Raw genomic sequence first — 16,922 nt, 5'->3', positions numbered from 1 at the left:
ATGTATAGTGCTGCAGACAGCACAGCATGGTGAACAGAGCAACTTCCAGACAAGGCTGACTTCTGTCTTTTCTTACTGTGTCAGTGACAAAGACTTGTAAATATCCATTTAAAATCCCACTTTTGAATAAGCTTTCTGTCTTAAAAGTGTTTTTTTGTTGCAGAAGAAGCAAAATTCTGGGAAGAGAGGTGGGAAGAACATCCATGATGGTCTCTCCATTTAGCCATAGTTAGAAGGACACATGTTACAACAATTAAAACAATGAAATCAATCCAGAATATTTACTCTATTGACTCGTTAAGAACGACCTTTACTCAAGCAGTCAGCATGTCACAGTTCCTGAGAATAAATGCTACTAAAAAATACCAATTTAAAAAAAAAGTTTAAAACATTAGGCATTAGCACTTCCTGCCTTTTAATCTAGTGTGAAGGGACTGGGAAGAAGATGAAAGAAAAGGTAATGATCTGATTATAAATAAGAAAATAATTCCAAATCATGGCAATACAGCTGGCCAACTACCAAACAGGCCTCCTCTGAAGAGAATTCAGTTTGCAAACCATAGGAAATCTGAGTCAGAAGCAAGTGGTTTGAAAAGTTTCCCAAGAAAATACTGCAGAGACCTCAATAATAAAAGACATATCAAAAGAAAGCCAGTGCAACTGGTAGGATGATCAATTAGGAGAAGTATGTTTAATTAATAACTTATTTTCAAGGCACAATTTCCTCCTGATTTATCCACAGCTTAAAATATTTGATCTCAATTTTTGTGAGAAAAAGTTGTGATCAAAACTGATACAGAAGGAATGCAAAAAAATTATGCTTACAATTCTGACCTTGTCTGAAAACATAGAATAGTCAATAAATTACTGTTAAAATATTTAACACACAAATTACCTATGTTACCCTGTAAGTTTCTCTAGTAGTTGGAGATTTTTTTGCTGGCTGGTTTTGTTAAACTCTCAAGTCAGCAGGCAGAAGGGAGCATTACACACTGACACTAGCTGGTTAACAAAAATGACCTCTCCTGTGGGGCAGAGGCTTAGCAGGCAAATGGAGGGGAAGGCTGTCAAACAACAGCTTTCAAATAAGCATTTTACTTCTGTTATGTTCTGTGACCACTGTAGTTTACCAGCTGCAGGTTTATGCAATGTACATAGACATGAACCTTTCATTGACATTAAAACCCCCAAATTTCTAGTTAATAATATTTTTCTGTTTACCAGAGGAGCCCAGTACGTGTACAGGTAGCCTATTTTCAGTGCTGGTACAAACTGTGAGCAGGACACGATGAGAAAATAGAGATTCAAGAAAAACTTGAACTGTTCATATAAAACCTAAAATGAAAAAGAAAGTAGATAAATATCTTAAAATTTCCATTCACAATACACATAAAGTATACTTTTTCATGATAGGAGATATAAAAGCATTAAATGTCATACTGTTATAGATGGCATTATTACCATACGTATATAGCACAATATATTATATATCATCACACACTACTACATTAATTTAATATTACACTGCTATTTTTATACTGCTATTTTTGTTGAGAAAAATCCATTGATAGTATTGCCTCTTTTCACTCCAAAAAAGCAATTTACTAAATTTGGGGTATTTTGAAAACTGGACTATGTATCAAGATCACTGTGGAAAGATTTAAACAAAGATATTAAGATATACTTACTACTAAATCAAAGATTTGGTTTAAACTCAGAGCTAATTATCCAACTTTTAAGTGAAGTAGACTTATAACAGAATACGTTGTTCTCATACTCCAAAGCAATGTCAGATGCAGAGATTCCTTTGGTAATTAAAAGCACCACTTCAGCAAGCACACATTCTCAAGATTGCTTTGGTTGTAATTACAATGCTAAGAACATTATTCATTTTATAGAATTTTGAATCTTCAAAGTCTTCACATATTTCCTCAGTAAGCCAGGGTAATATGGCACCTCCAGCAGCATTAAGAGAAGCGACTACTGAGCTTGGAACACTTAAGAAAACAAACAACCAATTATCTAAAAGACAGAACTTTCAAAACAGATCAAAAAGCCACATTCAGAGATTGTCTCCATCTTCTAATCTTAAAATTCAGTTAATATTACAATGACTTCTGCATAAAAATTCAAGTTATTTGACTCATATTTATTCCTCTTACCAGCCCAACATTAGTACTTAATTATGTAAAAACCTAGGTGCTAGGAAAAAATATTCAGGAAAGTTCAAAGTGTCATTCTGGCAGCGACAACGCAGTACTGGTACCTCAAAGCTGCCAGTTCAGCTAGAGACTACCTTAACAGCCTCCAAACAGAAAAATTTTTTTCAGAGCACGGAATGCTATTTCATGACTTACCAATAAAACTGTAAAGATAAAAAAGTGAAATCGAAAGTTGTCAGAAAGGTCAGAGCCTTCTTCCAAAATGAAAGTATTTCAGGCTGAACCTGTGCCTTATATTGATCCTGATGAAGTTCATATACACATTTCTGCTAGTGTGCTTAACTATTTACAAAAACTTGATACACTCAAAGAAAAGTCCTGACAGTACTTTAGGAGGCGCAGATCTTGTAGGAGAAGGTGGAAGTCAAAAAACACCTTCCTACAAATCTTTTGAATCCTGGCAGACCATTGACAGTTCATTCAATACAAAGCTAAGCACTTCAGTCCAGTTAAGCAAATTGAAAAGTCTCCAACTACATAAAACTAATGAAACTAATGCCTTGAAGTTCAGGAGAGGTATCTTCAAAACCCACCCATCACAGAAGATATGTTTTATGGAAACTCATGCAAAATTCCTAAGCAGTTGTATCACGATGTATACGAAACTGTAAACAGAAATTGAACAGACTGGTATAAAGGGAGAAGAAGCAAGTATTTTATGTAATGTTCAGAAATTGGGTGATATTTTGGAAATGTTACAGCTCTTTTAGCCAGCAAGTAAAATTCTGTTAATCTAAGCATTATTTTAAGTTTGTATTTAGGTATGAAATCATTGAATATTACCCATTGCCAGCCTCAATGTTTAAAAAACCATAGAAGAGAACACAAAATTTCCCATGATGAAAATTTCAACCAGAGATGACCACTGGAGTCAATATTTATTGTTTTGTTATATTTATGGATTTGGAACCAATACAGTGATATTCCCTACAAATTACTTCCAGTAAAGCAGCATAAAAAAAGACAGCTACACAATACTTTAATAAATGAAAAATCTTACTTTATATCTAAAATTAAAATTTGAAAACATTTCATTTTCACCAACTATTGGGTCTTACATTTAAGATCTCACTTCATTTTGAAGTAACTATTGTTTTCAAATACTAGCACCAAATTAAAAATCTGACTTGACCTATTGGATACAACCAAGATTTTTAAACGAAAAGAAGAAACATTCTCTCTCATAATAAGGAATTGCAAACTACGTCTGATCCCTATAAGGAATGTGAATCTGGTTCACAACTTGTAACCCACACTGCAGATTTCGAGTTGCAATAATCAATGGCTTACTATATACTTAATGAATTTTGTGACCTTTAGGAAAGCATATGTGGCTTAACCAATTTCAGTGTATTTAATAATTTAAACTATGGAAGAAAACATTTACTTTGTCCAATAATGATGAGAATATTTTATCCACATGTGCTAAGTGACATTTTATTTTCCTGACAGGAGATCAGTCTTAATTACAAGGCCATTAATTTTTTTGTTGTTGTTTTAATAAGGAAATGCATTACCAAACACCTGCCAGTCTTTGGACTAAAGAGGCCAGAAGAATAGAATCAATACTCTTATAAATCAGCATGATCACTTAAATAAAAAAATTTAAGACAAAGCATTCAATGTATTCAAAAGTACAAGACATTCAATTTTTGCTATGGGACACAGGACTCTTGGATGGTATTTGTAAATATATGACTAAAAGTCTAATACTAAAATTTATCATATCACACTAGGATACATTTTTAGATGTAACTGCTTAAGTTTCAAAAATTGTTTCTCTGTTGCTAAATTTCATTATAACAACACTTTTTTACAAACTATGAACTAGACAAAATTGTAATGTCTCTTTTATCTTCATATACATGGTATATAGCACAAGCCAAAAATTGATATTAAAGCACAATATGGCTTTGTAGGAAAAAAGTGACAAAACAAATTTTCATTCCACAACAAAAGTATTTGCTGAAGAACTGCACTCAAAGTCAAAAATACCTGCAAAAAGACTGCAATAACACATGCAACTCTGAAAAGTATTAAATTAGCCCTACTTGTGATACAAATTGAAGATGTTAGTTGTTTTTGTCCTTTAAAAGCTGTCCATTTTGGAATTTATTATTTATTATACTTTCAATGGCAAGGAGTATGAGAAAAGATCCATGGGAATAAATTGAAATTTTCAGCTATTTACTTCTCAATTGAAGTCAATCCTTTGCATGCAGAACTGTTTCTTTTTTAAAAAGGATTACAAACTTCTAATGCTGAATAGAAGTGCAAAGAAACTCATCTCAAATTGCAAAAGCTTCACTGAATTCCAACCACTGAAACTGTAATTAAGTACATATCCCCTCAAAAACCAAACAATTTAACAAAACTGCAACCTTGCTCTCAAATGTTAACTTTCATTGAAATCATTGAGACAAATACAGAAAGAAAGAAGAACTTGGGCAAATAGAATTATCTTTTTGTGGAATAGTCAAAAAACACTACAGAACATAGAGTCAGTACAACATCAGAAAATGTTTAGTGGCCTTACCCCAGGTATAAAGGTAAAGATGTTGTACTTTTGATTTTTTATAGCATTTTTGGGGTATTTTTCTTCACACTTTTCAGGACACCCAAGCCACACTGTGCGAGCCTTCAGGTCTTTCTTTCTTCGACAAATGTTTATGAGCCAATCAGAACAACTGAAAAGAGAGACAATTGTTTATTTTAAAACTAAAAATGTACTATACAAGATCACAATTTCCAAACCTGGAGCTCCTGAAGGCAAATACCTAAGAAAAACAGGTTAAAAACATGTTTGCCACCTCTATATAAGCAAGCATGATGCCAGCTTCTAATATTTAGGGCATTTCCAAGTACTGAACTCACCCAGACACACACATATATAAACACTTACACATTCTTTGCAGAAAATCTCAATACACTAATGAGAAGTTTCACACAATACCCTGATACAGGTTCAAAAAATTCTAGCTAATAAGATTCTGTATCATGCCTTTTAGTCCTTTGGCTAAACTCCTTATCTTGGATTACCAACATTCAGATTATGCTAATGATTGAACAGGAAATAAGGCTTCTGTTTCATACAATTCAAAAGATTTCAGCAGCTTGGGATACAATTACCACATAATTTGCAAATCTTCAGTTTCCTCCATACCACTGCTAATGCCATACTGTCAAATATTAAAAAAAAAAAAAAAAATCCTAACCAAAACAAACAAACAAAACGAGAAAACCATTCAAAACAAGCCCACTACATAAATGAAGATTGCACAATGATCTGCAATGGAGGAACTTCAGCTCACAGAAGAAAGGAGCAGCATCCTTGCCTAACCACTTTACAAATCGACTGAAGAAGTTTAAACCATGAGCAGTGAGATAAAGAAGAGTTCACAGCGACATTTGAACAATTGCATTTTGGACAAGGATACAGGAATGGTGGGAAGGGGTCACAAGGAGGAACAGAAGCTGGCCAATGGAATGATGCCTCTGAGCCTCAACAGAATATTTACTAACAGTCGTAAAACAAGGAGCAAACATCAAAGTGACTCAACTCACATAATGCAATAAGCTTAAGTACTTGCTCGTACTATCTACAGAACAGAAAGACTATCCAGAGACCATTTGCAAAGAAAAGCGGGTTTGCTGTACATCGCATATTCTTCATTTACAATCTCATACATTAAAGGAGAATTTATCTGTATTTACTTGTTAATACAGTGAGGACGTGCCTCAGTCATGTTGAGAGTCTCTTTTAGGCAAGTGAATCAGGAATACTGAGCAGACAGGCCTTCTGTGCTCTTCACCTACTGCAGTTGACTGAGCTGATAACAGCAGATTTTGGCTACATCAGCTAATGAAGTTGACATGAGAAACAATTTCTAGTGAGGTTTTTGAATATGCTGGCAATATTTTTGATGCAGCAAAAAGAAAACAAATGTTAGGAAATTCTTACAAATTTTATTCACACCAACAGGAAGAATTTGGCTGAGAACAAAAGAAAAATTTAAAATCCAATCACCTCAGCACTGTTTACTGGATTCATTCTTATAGTCAACCTAATCATATGTATTTGTACACACCTGTAAGAAAACAGAAGTCACAACCAACAATGACATGTCAAGAACAATCTCTAAAATGGAACTAATTTCACTCTAAGAAGCAATTGCACTACTGCTTGAGTGCATGTCCTCTATGGACTCCTGGGGCTTTGAGCACCCTCATCCAGTGAGAGATGCCCATGCCCATGCCAGGGAGACTGGATTAGATGATCTTTAAAGGTTCCTTTCAACTGATAACATTCTATGATTCTATGTCTCTAATAAAATTTAACTCTCAAGAGATTTAGCATAAGAAAAGTAAAGGAACATATTCTTGGAACTGATGCAGTTGGAAAAATCATAATTGCAGAGTAGCTTACATAAAACCAAAGTAATTCAGTGAAGATCTCTAAAGCTTTATTTAGAACTTACTGGGTAATCGACTGTTGAATATTTCATTTCTCAGACCACAAAAAAACTAGAAGAGAGAGGGGTAGATGCAAAGAGCAGATCAGAGTTCAAGGCTGTCTTGACAGATTAAAAAAACTAAAAAACTATCTGGAAGAACAGAATGCAGTTGAACAGGTACAAGTGCAACACAATTTACAGAGAAATAGCCAACTACAGAAACACAGAACCAGGAAATGCTCCAAAACCAGGTAGTAGCTCAGTTACTGCATGAGAATGTTATACACGTGCAAATCTGTTCAGTGTGGACAAGAATGCTTGTAGCAAGTCATGAATGTATTCCTTTCTCTCAGTTGTGCTAGCATGATCTCAGTTGGCTTACAGGACCATTCTGAATACCAAATTTCAACAAACAGGCCTACTGGGAAAACAGAGACCACATATAAGAGCAAGAAAACAATTACAGGTCTAGAAAGCAGGGACAGCTGACTATTAGATACACCAAAGAAACAGAGCTGTTCACAGAAGGCTGAGTGTGGACCTAATACGATTTCAAGTATGTAAGAACTTGCTGCAAAGAGGAAAGGGACCATTATTCTCTAGGTACACCACCATTAACTAATGACAGACCCTCAATTGTAGCAAATCAATAAGCAGAGTGGGCACAACATGGACAGATATTGAGTAAACTCTTTTAATGAGAGGGGTGGAGGAGACACTTAAGGAGGATGGAATTTCTGTAGATCTCTAAGATGTGGCTAGATCAAACATCAGCGGTAGATAAAATTCATTCTGTACAGGCAAGGAATCAGCTGGAAACCTCCTAAGGTCCTTTCCTAGTTTGTTTATTCACAATTACAGAATCATGAAACACACAAATACTGCAGGGAAAGACGGCTGATAGTTAGCTTGCGTTGCCACAATGCCTTTTAAAGTGTTCTTGTGTGCAGTCTACAGAATCCCATGCTTATTACAAATTAATTATGCCAAAGAATGCAATCCGAAGTTTTTGGTTCTTTTTAAGGAAAATTAAAGGATATGCCAATAGCAAAATTATTCACATCAACAATAACTTTGTTATGTAAATACCGCTACATCAATACTCACAAGCTGACCTTTAAAATACTTAAATTTTAAATGCTGGACTCTTAAGATTTTCTCCTGGATTCTTAAGATTTTCTCCCCAAAACTCCCACTATGGGATAGATGTAAACATGCATTTTATTTTTGCTACAAAAATTAAATGTCCTTTCATCAGCTTCTCCCAGTCACTTTAAAATAGTGACAAAGAATTATTCTATCACAAAAATTGTAACAGTGTTAATTCAACTTTCAAAATTTAGCCCTGTTATTTAGTAACATACAAACGAGAAATATTATTACTTAAACTTGTCCTTAAAGCAAAATAAATAGCAGTCTTTTCTTTTCGTGATTCCACAATCAGTTTAATGGCTGTGAACAGATCCTGCTGCTGCCAAAATGTCCAGTACCTCCCTCCCCGCCAAAACAAAGGTGTGGATTCTTGCTCCTTCTCTTGTGCTGGCACAAATATTCATGTAACTGCATGGGAAATCTGGGCCTGCAAATCAATCCAGCTGTAAACTAATGCAGAATAAAAGAGGATTATTTTCAGTTATATCCATCCCCAATCTTTAAAAATCTAAAAAACTGTAAAAATAGTTGAAACAATGCAGGTGATATGTTTGCAGCAGAAGGCAGAATGCTTTCACTCAGCGTCAACTTGATAAAACTGCTCATGGCATTAAAGCTTGAAACTTGTTATTTTCCAGGGCAGGGATGTGGAGACAGAAGACACAGATTAGTTATATAGTGAGAAGTGTAAGGACAGATCTATAGGAAAAAAGTTTCAAGGAAAGCAACTTTTTCCTGAAGTAAGTGAGCTAGCATCACAGATCTGCCTACAGTCCTGTAGACAGAAATTCCCTGACAATCTTTGAAATCCAGCATTGTTCAATCAGTTTTTGAATTTGAGCTGCAAACAGATGGAATATTTGATTAGGCACAGTCTCATTTGTACAATCATTTCCTCAGACACTAAGGACTTCTCTACTGCTAAAACTAAACATTCACCTAAAGCAACATAATTACGCTGCCTTCCTTGCCACACAGTCTCTCCTCCCTGAAACTACTTATTTTGTTACGGACCAACAGACAACATCATGACCATCAGTTTAGCAAATGCCAAAAAGTACAAACACAAGAGTCACGTCTGACCGGGAAACAACTGCAATACCTTTGATAAAAGGTTTGACTGACACAGAGCTAACAGTCAAGTTTTCAGATGTGAGAAGTCACAGATGATGAAAATATTACAGGCTATGCCTAAATCAATATTGCCATGGTTCAGATGAGCTTTACTACCATAGAAATAAGTTAGATTCTGCTATTTACAGTCTCAGCAGCAATTACTGCTTTATCACAGAAAGAATACAAGGTGGACATGCTGGCCTCAGAAATCCTGATCAATTTATATTAATTTAAAAAATTTAACACCTATAAAGTCTACCTAAAATTTTTGTAACTCAGATTATCACCATCCAACACATTGCTAATATGTTCTTGAATTAACATTCTCCAATACAGAACATTTTTTGAGCAAGGGTATAGACCCTTTCAAGGGCTTTCTGTACCCAGTAAATTTGTATGATAAATGAGAGTAGCATTCTCAGAGCTTCAAATAGCCTAGAAACATAACAAAACATGCAGCATGATTGACACACACTTCAGATTTTTCTGAACTCTTATGTAAAACCACATATAATGCTAGGGATTCAGCAATAAAAAAAATATAAAGTGCATCTTTATTTACAGATTTAAGTCTGTATTTCAAATGACCTTGCCTAGAAAATTCAACACATGCACAGAAAGTCTTTCCTCAAGCTAGTTGCGAGCTGTGTTGTCTGTATCAACATAACAGACTATATGTATGAAAAATAACCAAATTTATAAAAGAACTTCAAGGCATATCTACAAAATAGCATTTTACTAACCTGCTTTCTAATGTATAATTTTAATGTGGAGGAACAATAACCACTGTCTTCATATTAATAACCAATACCATATTAAAACTAAAAATAGCAATAAAAACCCACCAACCAAAAAAACTCACTACCAGCAAACCAAAACCTGAAGTAATTGTTAAATAAGAACCCTTAACTTTTCCATAAATAGAGCGTATCTCTACAAGTCAAAAGCTAAAGTCTCAACTGACTCTGCAGCTCTAATAATAAAGGCTTTTTTTTCTCTCTTTTTTCATTACTTTTATCCTACAAGCTTAACTGCCAGTATCTTTCACAAAACAGCATTTTCATCAGAATGGAAAGATAATATAAAAGCTCTATATTGTCTGCAAGGGTCAGCTTTTCCTTATTAGGTTTTAAGTAGCAGAAACTAGTTCTGCAAAGAAAACATACTGTAATTATTGTACTCAACAGGTAGCTTCAGTAATCAGGCCAAAAGCAACACAGTGGTCATGTCACTCTCAAAAGATCAGCATTTTCCCATGCTTCTGCATAACAAATGCGTTGCAGATTAATTGAAAGCGTACAGGCCATCTTAGAGCCCAAATTAATCCGAGCATTTGATATCCCCTTCACTTCATATGGAAATGCCATTCAATGGCACCATTTTCATAGGGACAAAGTGTTTTTTGATAACAAGTGGAATGTAAATCTCATGAGAAAGAAATCAATCCAGCCCAAAGAACTCCAGAGTATTGATCTATGTGCATTATAATTTCACAAGCTTGAAGAGAATTTGTAAGTTAAAGGGGAAATGATTACAACCACAAAACAGCTGCTATATCACAAAGTTTTTCTTTTAACTGTGCTATGAAAGCAAGAAATAAGCAGTTTCTGAAGTTAAAAGTTATATTGGTTAAATTAATTCTTCAGTTTGTTCAAAATCAAAGACAACATTTGATTTAATTATGATGTTTTTCTTGCAAATGGAAAAACTCTTTAAAGAGCTGAAGATTTGCAAAAAAAAGTTCACACCATTCAGATCTGATCAACAAGTCTATTGTCTAAAATGAAGTTAAAAGCTGTATAAAAATTTTTACGAAATCTTTTTTCAAGTACACAGAACTTTGTCAAACCTTCCATATTTGCTTCTGCAAAGCAGGTGGAACTTTTTAGACTAAAGAGTAACAGTTTGTGATATAGCAACAAAAATCTATAGAACATAAAATTCTAAAGCTGCAAAGTAAGAGATGGAAAATTTCCCCTCACAAAAATGAGATTAATCCTCACAATGCAAGACAGACCAAAACCCCTACTGAGTATGGGGGTTTTTGTTTGTTTGCAACATGTAAAGTGATTTTGGACACAAACACAAGACTTGCTGAGAATCCAAAAGAAATCAGGGGCCCCCTGAGCTTGGCTCCAGAATAATGCCTAGTCTTTTATTGTGTTCATCTTTCTGACACAGCTTTGAAAAATTTACAATTTCATTTAAAGCACAAAAAGAAATTCTAGATGTTGAAGCAGAGATTTCACCCTCACTCAGATGCAGGTATGAAGTACTGATTTCCATAAAAATAGGGTGAAAATTTAAGTTCTGTTTAACTGAACAGGTCTCAGACTGCTTTAATCATACATTAAACTTAAAAGAACCCAGTTTGTCTTCTGAAAAAAAGTTTCATTTGTTCCTTTAACATGAATACACTAACAAACACAAAAATTGTTTTCTAACATGATCCTCTCCATTTCAAGAACGAAGGTATCAACACACAATTGTATCTCAAACCAACACTTCACACCACATAAAAACACTGTAACTAATTCTACTACACAGAGTAAGTAAATACTGCACGTGTGACAATACAGTAGCCTCCAAGTTTCCTGCATGATTTTTTGTATGATTCTAGGTAATTTTATCAACTGCAAATTGGCATTTCAAAAACTCAACTATTTTGTGGGCCCCAGTAAAAATTTGTAAAGTGCTATTATAATGAGAAACCATTAGAAAGAGTAACTTACACCAACTGCACATCCCTGATTTTTATCAATTACAAAGCCTCAACAATGCTCTCTGCCCAGATGAAATCTCCCTACTACAATGACTGGTATTTACACACTCAGAAATTCTCACCCAAGAGGAGGTTTCTATCCAGCCTAACTGGAGCAGTAGATAAGATACCATAGGATTCACCTCCCTTCCACATCTTTTTCCCTACTTCATCTAAGCAGGCATCTGCAGTTTTCCTATTGGAGTATCCTCTATCTCCTAATATTCAACTGAAGTTTCAATCTTCTGCTAGAATCTGATGCTCATTTTTTCATTATTTTTTCCATGAAAAAGGAAAATTATCTGCTATGATGTTCTATTTTAGAGAACACTAATGTGTGCCTGCAAGTATAAATGCAAGACCAAATGGACTCTTTACTGTGTCCAAATTTAGTTGAGGAAATCAGCAAAGCAGAAGTCATACTCCCCTACAGTCATACTCCCCTAAAGCTTCTTTCTTAGTGAAGACTTTCCTTTACACACACCTATATTAGCAGCAAAGTATGTATAGAGCCGGAAAAAAAAAACCAACACCCCCCCCCCCCCCCAAAAAAAAAAAAACCACCCAAAAAACCCAACAAAAAACAAACAAATAAACAAAACAAAACAAAAAAACACCAAAAAAACAAACCAGAGAAAAAGAATCCATAGTGCAATTTGCTTTCTCTTTTTCTTTTCCTTCTCAAAAATCCATCATAATTATGACTCAAGTAATTTAAAGAAAAGGTTTGAAAGTTAGTTAGAACTAGGCTTGAAAGCTAAGATGTACATCTCAATTTTAAAAAGCAAGCAGGAACATGAAATTTTGCAATCTTCAGCACTAATGACCATTTTTTGTGACATTTTCTTACAATTTTTAATTAATTCCAATATAAACTCACCTTGCAATTGCCTGTCTCTATCCAGACACTGTAAATTCCATGCCAGGGTGCAGTCTTTACTGATCCGCCTGTCTTCATCAAACTTACAGCAATATAACCACAGTAACTAATAATCACTAGTACTTACAGAGCTGAACTCACATAAAAGTATATTGTTTGAAAGGTATCTAAACTTTAAGACATGTCCAAAAGATTAACAACTTCTTTAAATACTTATAAATGTTTTTTAACAGCTAAAATGTAGGCCTGTACCAGAAACACTGCTTCCAAAACCCATTAACATATACAAACACTACTTCTGTAAACTTTTCTACCTTCCTTGCTTCTACCTTCCAAACACTTAACATCGATAATAAAATTAATAAACCATGAGGTTTAGTTAAATCATTATATAAAACAGAAATCAACACAGATCATGTTTTTTAAAGCTTTCTAACAATTATTTTAAAAAACTGAAGGTGTACAAACACAACTTTGCTTAGGTAAAACAACAGGCCTCTTAATGCACCATGAAAATCAGCTGTGAAGACTTCTATCTAAATCTGTTTTAAAAACATCTGCCAAAGAAAGCATTTGCATTTTAAATTCACTAAAAATGCTTCACTCACTTCACTTTACTCATTGTCAGATTTTATCACTCCAAATTACAGAAAAAGGAAGATCCTTAATAATCCTAACAGCAGTCTCACTACTTAGAAGTTTTGTTAAAAATTCGTTGGAAAATTAATATTCCAAGGTATTTGCATACAGTAGAGTTTGGCAAAGAAAGTTTTTAAGAAAGAACCAAATCACAAGAGCTAATTCCAGTTGTAACTCACTCCAAGACCACCAGTTAAATTTCTATTTTAACCAATAAAGTTGAAGGGTTGACTAATCATTAGTTGATGAATTTGCTTTTTCCTTACAGTAACATCAATAAATTTATACATATTGTAAACTTAATGCACTAATATCTGCAAAAGTAAAAAATTTAACCCCTCTACCTGTGGGGGCCTGAATACATGTTGTATTGTAAGGTCTGTGTGGGTCCGAGTTGCTCCAAATGAGCTACAGCTGCTGCCCAACTAAGGACTTTGCAGCTGTAGCTCATTTGGAGCAACTCGGACCCACACAGACCTTACAATACAACATGTATTCAGGCCCCCACATCTACCCTAATGTAGCTTTGAGTGAAGTGAGAACCAGGATTACATGCTAAATTATGGACCTCAGGATCCTCTTGCAAGGCAGCAAGGCAGACAGGAGAAGCACAACAAACAGCATCAGCTCTTCAGAACTGCTTTTAACAGCTGGCAGTCTCATAGTAAGAAAAATGCAGGCAAATAAATAAATAAAATATTCACGACAAGCAAATTATTCTGTGTTCTGTACTCGGCACATATCACAAAATACAAAGTTAGCATTTATTTAATTTTTTTTAAACTTTAATTAGAAGTAGTAGCGTGTGACAAACCTCGTGCAAAGGAACTTCCAGCCGCCACAGATAAACCATTCCAAGCCTCTTCTTCTCTGAGAAATTCTGGCTCTTGGTAAAGTATGGTAATCACTCTCATCATTTTCAAAGCCTTCTTCTGACATCATAAGTGGCATTTCATCCAAATGAGAGGACTCATCTTCCGCTTGGTACCTGGCAAAATGAGATAAAAGCACTACATAAATAGTGAGTACATCACTTTTTCTTACTGGGAATTTCCTAAACTAACCAAGATAATTTTTTGCCTTATGGAATTTCATTAGGGAGATATTTTCATCTAAGTATCTCCTGCATTTTTGTTAACACATTATTAAGATTTTAGTAAAAATTGTGTAATACAGCAGAAAGCCTGCAATCATTGTCAATCACAGTATAAATAATTCTAGGGAAATTCTTAATTTTTATATAATATGTGCATACAAAGTTGCAACTTCCTACTTTTCAAAGGATTCTTTGTAAGATTTTGTTAGGTAGAAGTTACTTTGCAAAGCTTAGAGCAGACACAAGTGACTGAGTTTTGACGGAAGTACAGACTTTATATTTCCACTGTGCTTTTTCAACCTGCTTTCCTGATGTATTTTCTTGTGTGTGCAGGCCTTTGAGCCTCACTTTCTACACCACTCATCAGTATCTTGGTTTTATTTATGAAAACATTATAGTTTAATTCTTACAATTCTACACAAAAACATTCAGTGAGCCAAGAAGATTTGCCTGTGGGACCTGATGCCTTGAGAGGCTACCTAGAAGAGAGGCTAGGCAGTGTTAAATGAATAAAGCAGGTATTTATTAAACAGGCCTTCAAAGGGTACACCTTGGGCTGCACAAGAGCCTAGCCAAGGCTACACCCAACACTGATGATACGCCACATGTTTTCACACTTTTATAAGTTTTGGTCCATTTACATATTGGGGTTAATTGCCCAGTTACAGCTTCAGGTTATGACGTCCCATCCTCCCACGCTCCTCAATTCGCTGTTGTTTACACTTTTTGGGCCTTAAGCTGCAGTGGCATCCTTGGTTCTCGGGCAGGAAAAGGATTCTTTTGTCTAACTAAACTGTGAAGAGAACTTGCTAACACTTTATATGAAATTCAGAGTTATATACTAATGCAGCACAGAATCTGGAACATATGGCAGGTAAAACTTAAGGCATCAGACTTGGAAACATTGGACTAACAATGGTCCTTTCCTTCCCAGAAACTATTACCCATTATCTCAATTTTACACATGTGGAATGCTTTTTAAGCTAAGACAAAACACTGGAATATTCAGTAAGAAAATTCCTCTAAGTGCATGTAAACTGACTAACTTGTTTCTTTCATACTTTTATACCTTAGGGAGGATGATTGAAAGAAGATGCACTGTTACTCAGAATTAGGAAGTTTAATTTTTATGAAACTGTATTTAAAGTCATCTCTTACAAGGTGAATCCTGGGACTGTGTCATTTTCTCCCCAGCAAGCTAATCCCAAACCATTTAAAAATAGTAATTAACAAAACTAGAAATTCATTTCCTGTATATGACTGAGCAGATGGAGTGCATGGTGCTCCGCCTAGGGATGGATGAGGAGGCAAATGAGAGCTTCTGGATTAAGAACAGAGAACAGGTAAAGGCAACATTTTAGTAGGTGTCTGCTAGAGACCACCTGAACAGGAAATGCCTGCAGGTGAAGCCCTTTACAGACTGAAAAGAGCAGCTTCACATTCTCAAGCCCTGGTCTTCATGGTGAACCTCTTCCACCCTGGTATCTGCTGTAGGAGCAACACAAAAGGACACAGGCAATCCTGGAAGGACCTGCAGCACTTTGATAACAGCTTCCTCCTCTAATTACTCTGGAGGAAGCCCATGACACAAGATGCTCCGCTGAACCTCATACTCACCAAGCAAGGAGGAACTCACTGGGGATGGGAAGATCAACATAGCCTTGACTGCAGTAACCATAAGATGGCGAAGTTCAAGGCCCTGAGAGCAGGGGGGAAGGTAGCAAGCAGCTCATAACCCTGAAATTCAGAATGGATTCTGCCATTTCAAGAAGTGTTTGAAAGAGTCCAATGGAATAAGGTCTTGGGGAGAAGAGGGACCCAAAAAAGCTGACTGGTACTCAAGGATCAGCTAATCCAAAATCAAGAGATTCCCATCCAATGGGATGGCTCTGACTGGACAAACAAGGAGCTGTTCAAACCCGGGCACAAAACAGAAGAGCACAGAGGGTAGAAAAAAGACGGGTAGCCTGGGGAAATACAAAAACATTGTCCAAGCTTCCAAGGACAAAGCTAGGACAGCTATAGCCAAGTGTAATTGAATCCAACCAGGGAAGTCAGAGACAAGAAGTTTTAAGTACATAGGTGAGATAAGGAAGACTAGGGAAAATGGGGTCTCATTGAATAACACAGGGGATATAGTTACACAGGACATGGAAAAGGCTGAGGTGCTGGATGCCTTTGCTTCAGTCTTGATTAGCAACACTGACTTTCAGGAGTCCCAGGTCTCAGAGAACAGGAAAAAAGCCTAAAGCAAGGAAGATGAGTGAGGAAACATTTAAGCAAACCGAATACTTATATATATTTCTTTCATATAGTGTAATATTGCATATATAATAAAATAATTATAATATGTAATGAAATATGTATTATATATTAGTAATATTCTATTATATATATTTGCATGTAAAAATATAAAAAAGGTTTTGGGCCCTATTGGGATGCACCCACAAGTGCTAAAGAACCTGTCAGATGTCATTGCAAAGTCACTTCCAATAATCTTGGATAAATCATGGCAATTGGGTAAGTGAATAAAGATTGGAGGAAATCAAATGCCTCTCCTCTTTTCCAAGAAGGAGGACCCAGGGAACCTGCCCTTAGCTTT

At 35.4% G+C, this 16,922-nt stretch overlaps 1 protein-coding gene across 2 annotated transcripts in view; it reads right to left on the bottom strand.

The window, feature by feature from the left end:
• Nucleotides 1-16,922, bottom strand: part of ATP9B (ATPase phospholipid transporting 9B (putative)) — a 155,875-nt gene that overhangs the window by 125,692 nt on the left and 13,261 nt on the right. For both annotated transcript variants that reach the window (XM_054284784.1, XM_054284786.1), the window contains exons 2-4: nucleotides 14,039-14,212; nucleotides 4,759-4,909; nucleotides 1,222-1,335 (exon numbers count right to left, since the gene is read on the bottom strand). In XM_054284784.1, coding sequence (XP_054140759.1) covers nucleotides 1,222-1,335; nucleotides 4,759-4,909; nucleotides 14,039-14,212 — 439 coding nt within the window. The remainder of the gene's footprint in view (nucleotides 1-1,221; nucleotides 1,336-4,758; nucleotides 4,910-14,038; nucleotides 14,213-16,922) is intronic.

Source organism: Melozone crissalis, unplaced genomic scaffold (assembly GCF_028551555.1).
Source record: "Melozone crissalis strain CALT ecotype California unplaced genomic scaffold, PUWL_Pcris_2 ptg000042l_1, whole genome shotgun sequence".
Classification (NCBI taxonomy): domain Eukaryota; kingdom Metazoa; phylum Chordata; class Aves; order Passeriformes; family Passerellidae; genus Melozone; species Melozone crissalis.
Note: the sequence above shows the minus strand (reverse complement) of the source record. Positions and strands in the feature narration are given on the sequence as shown.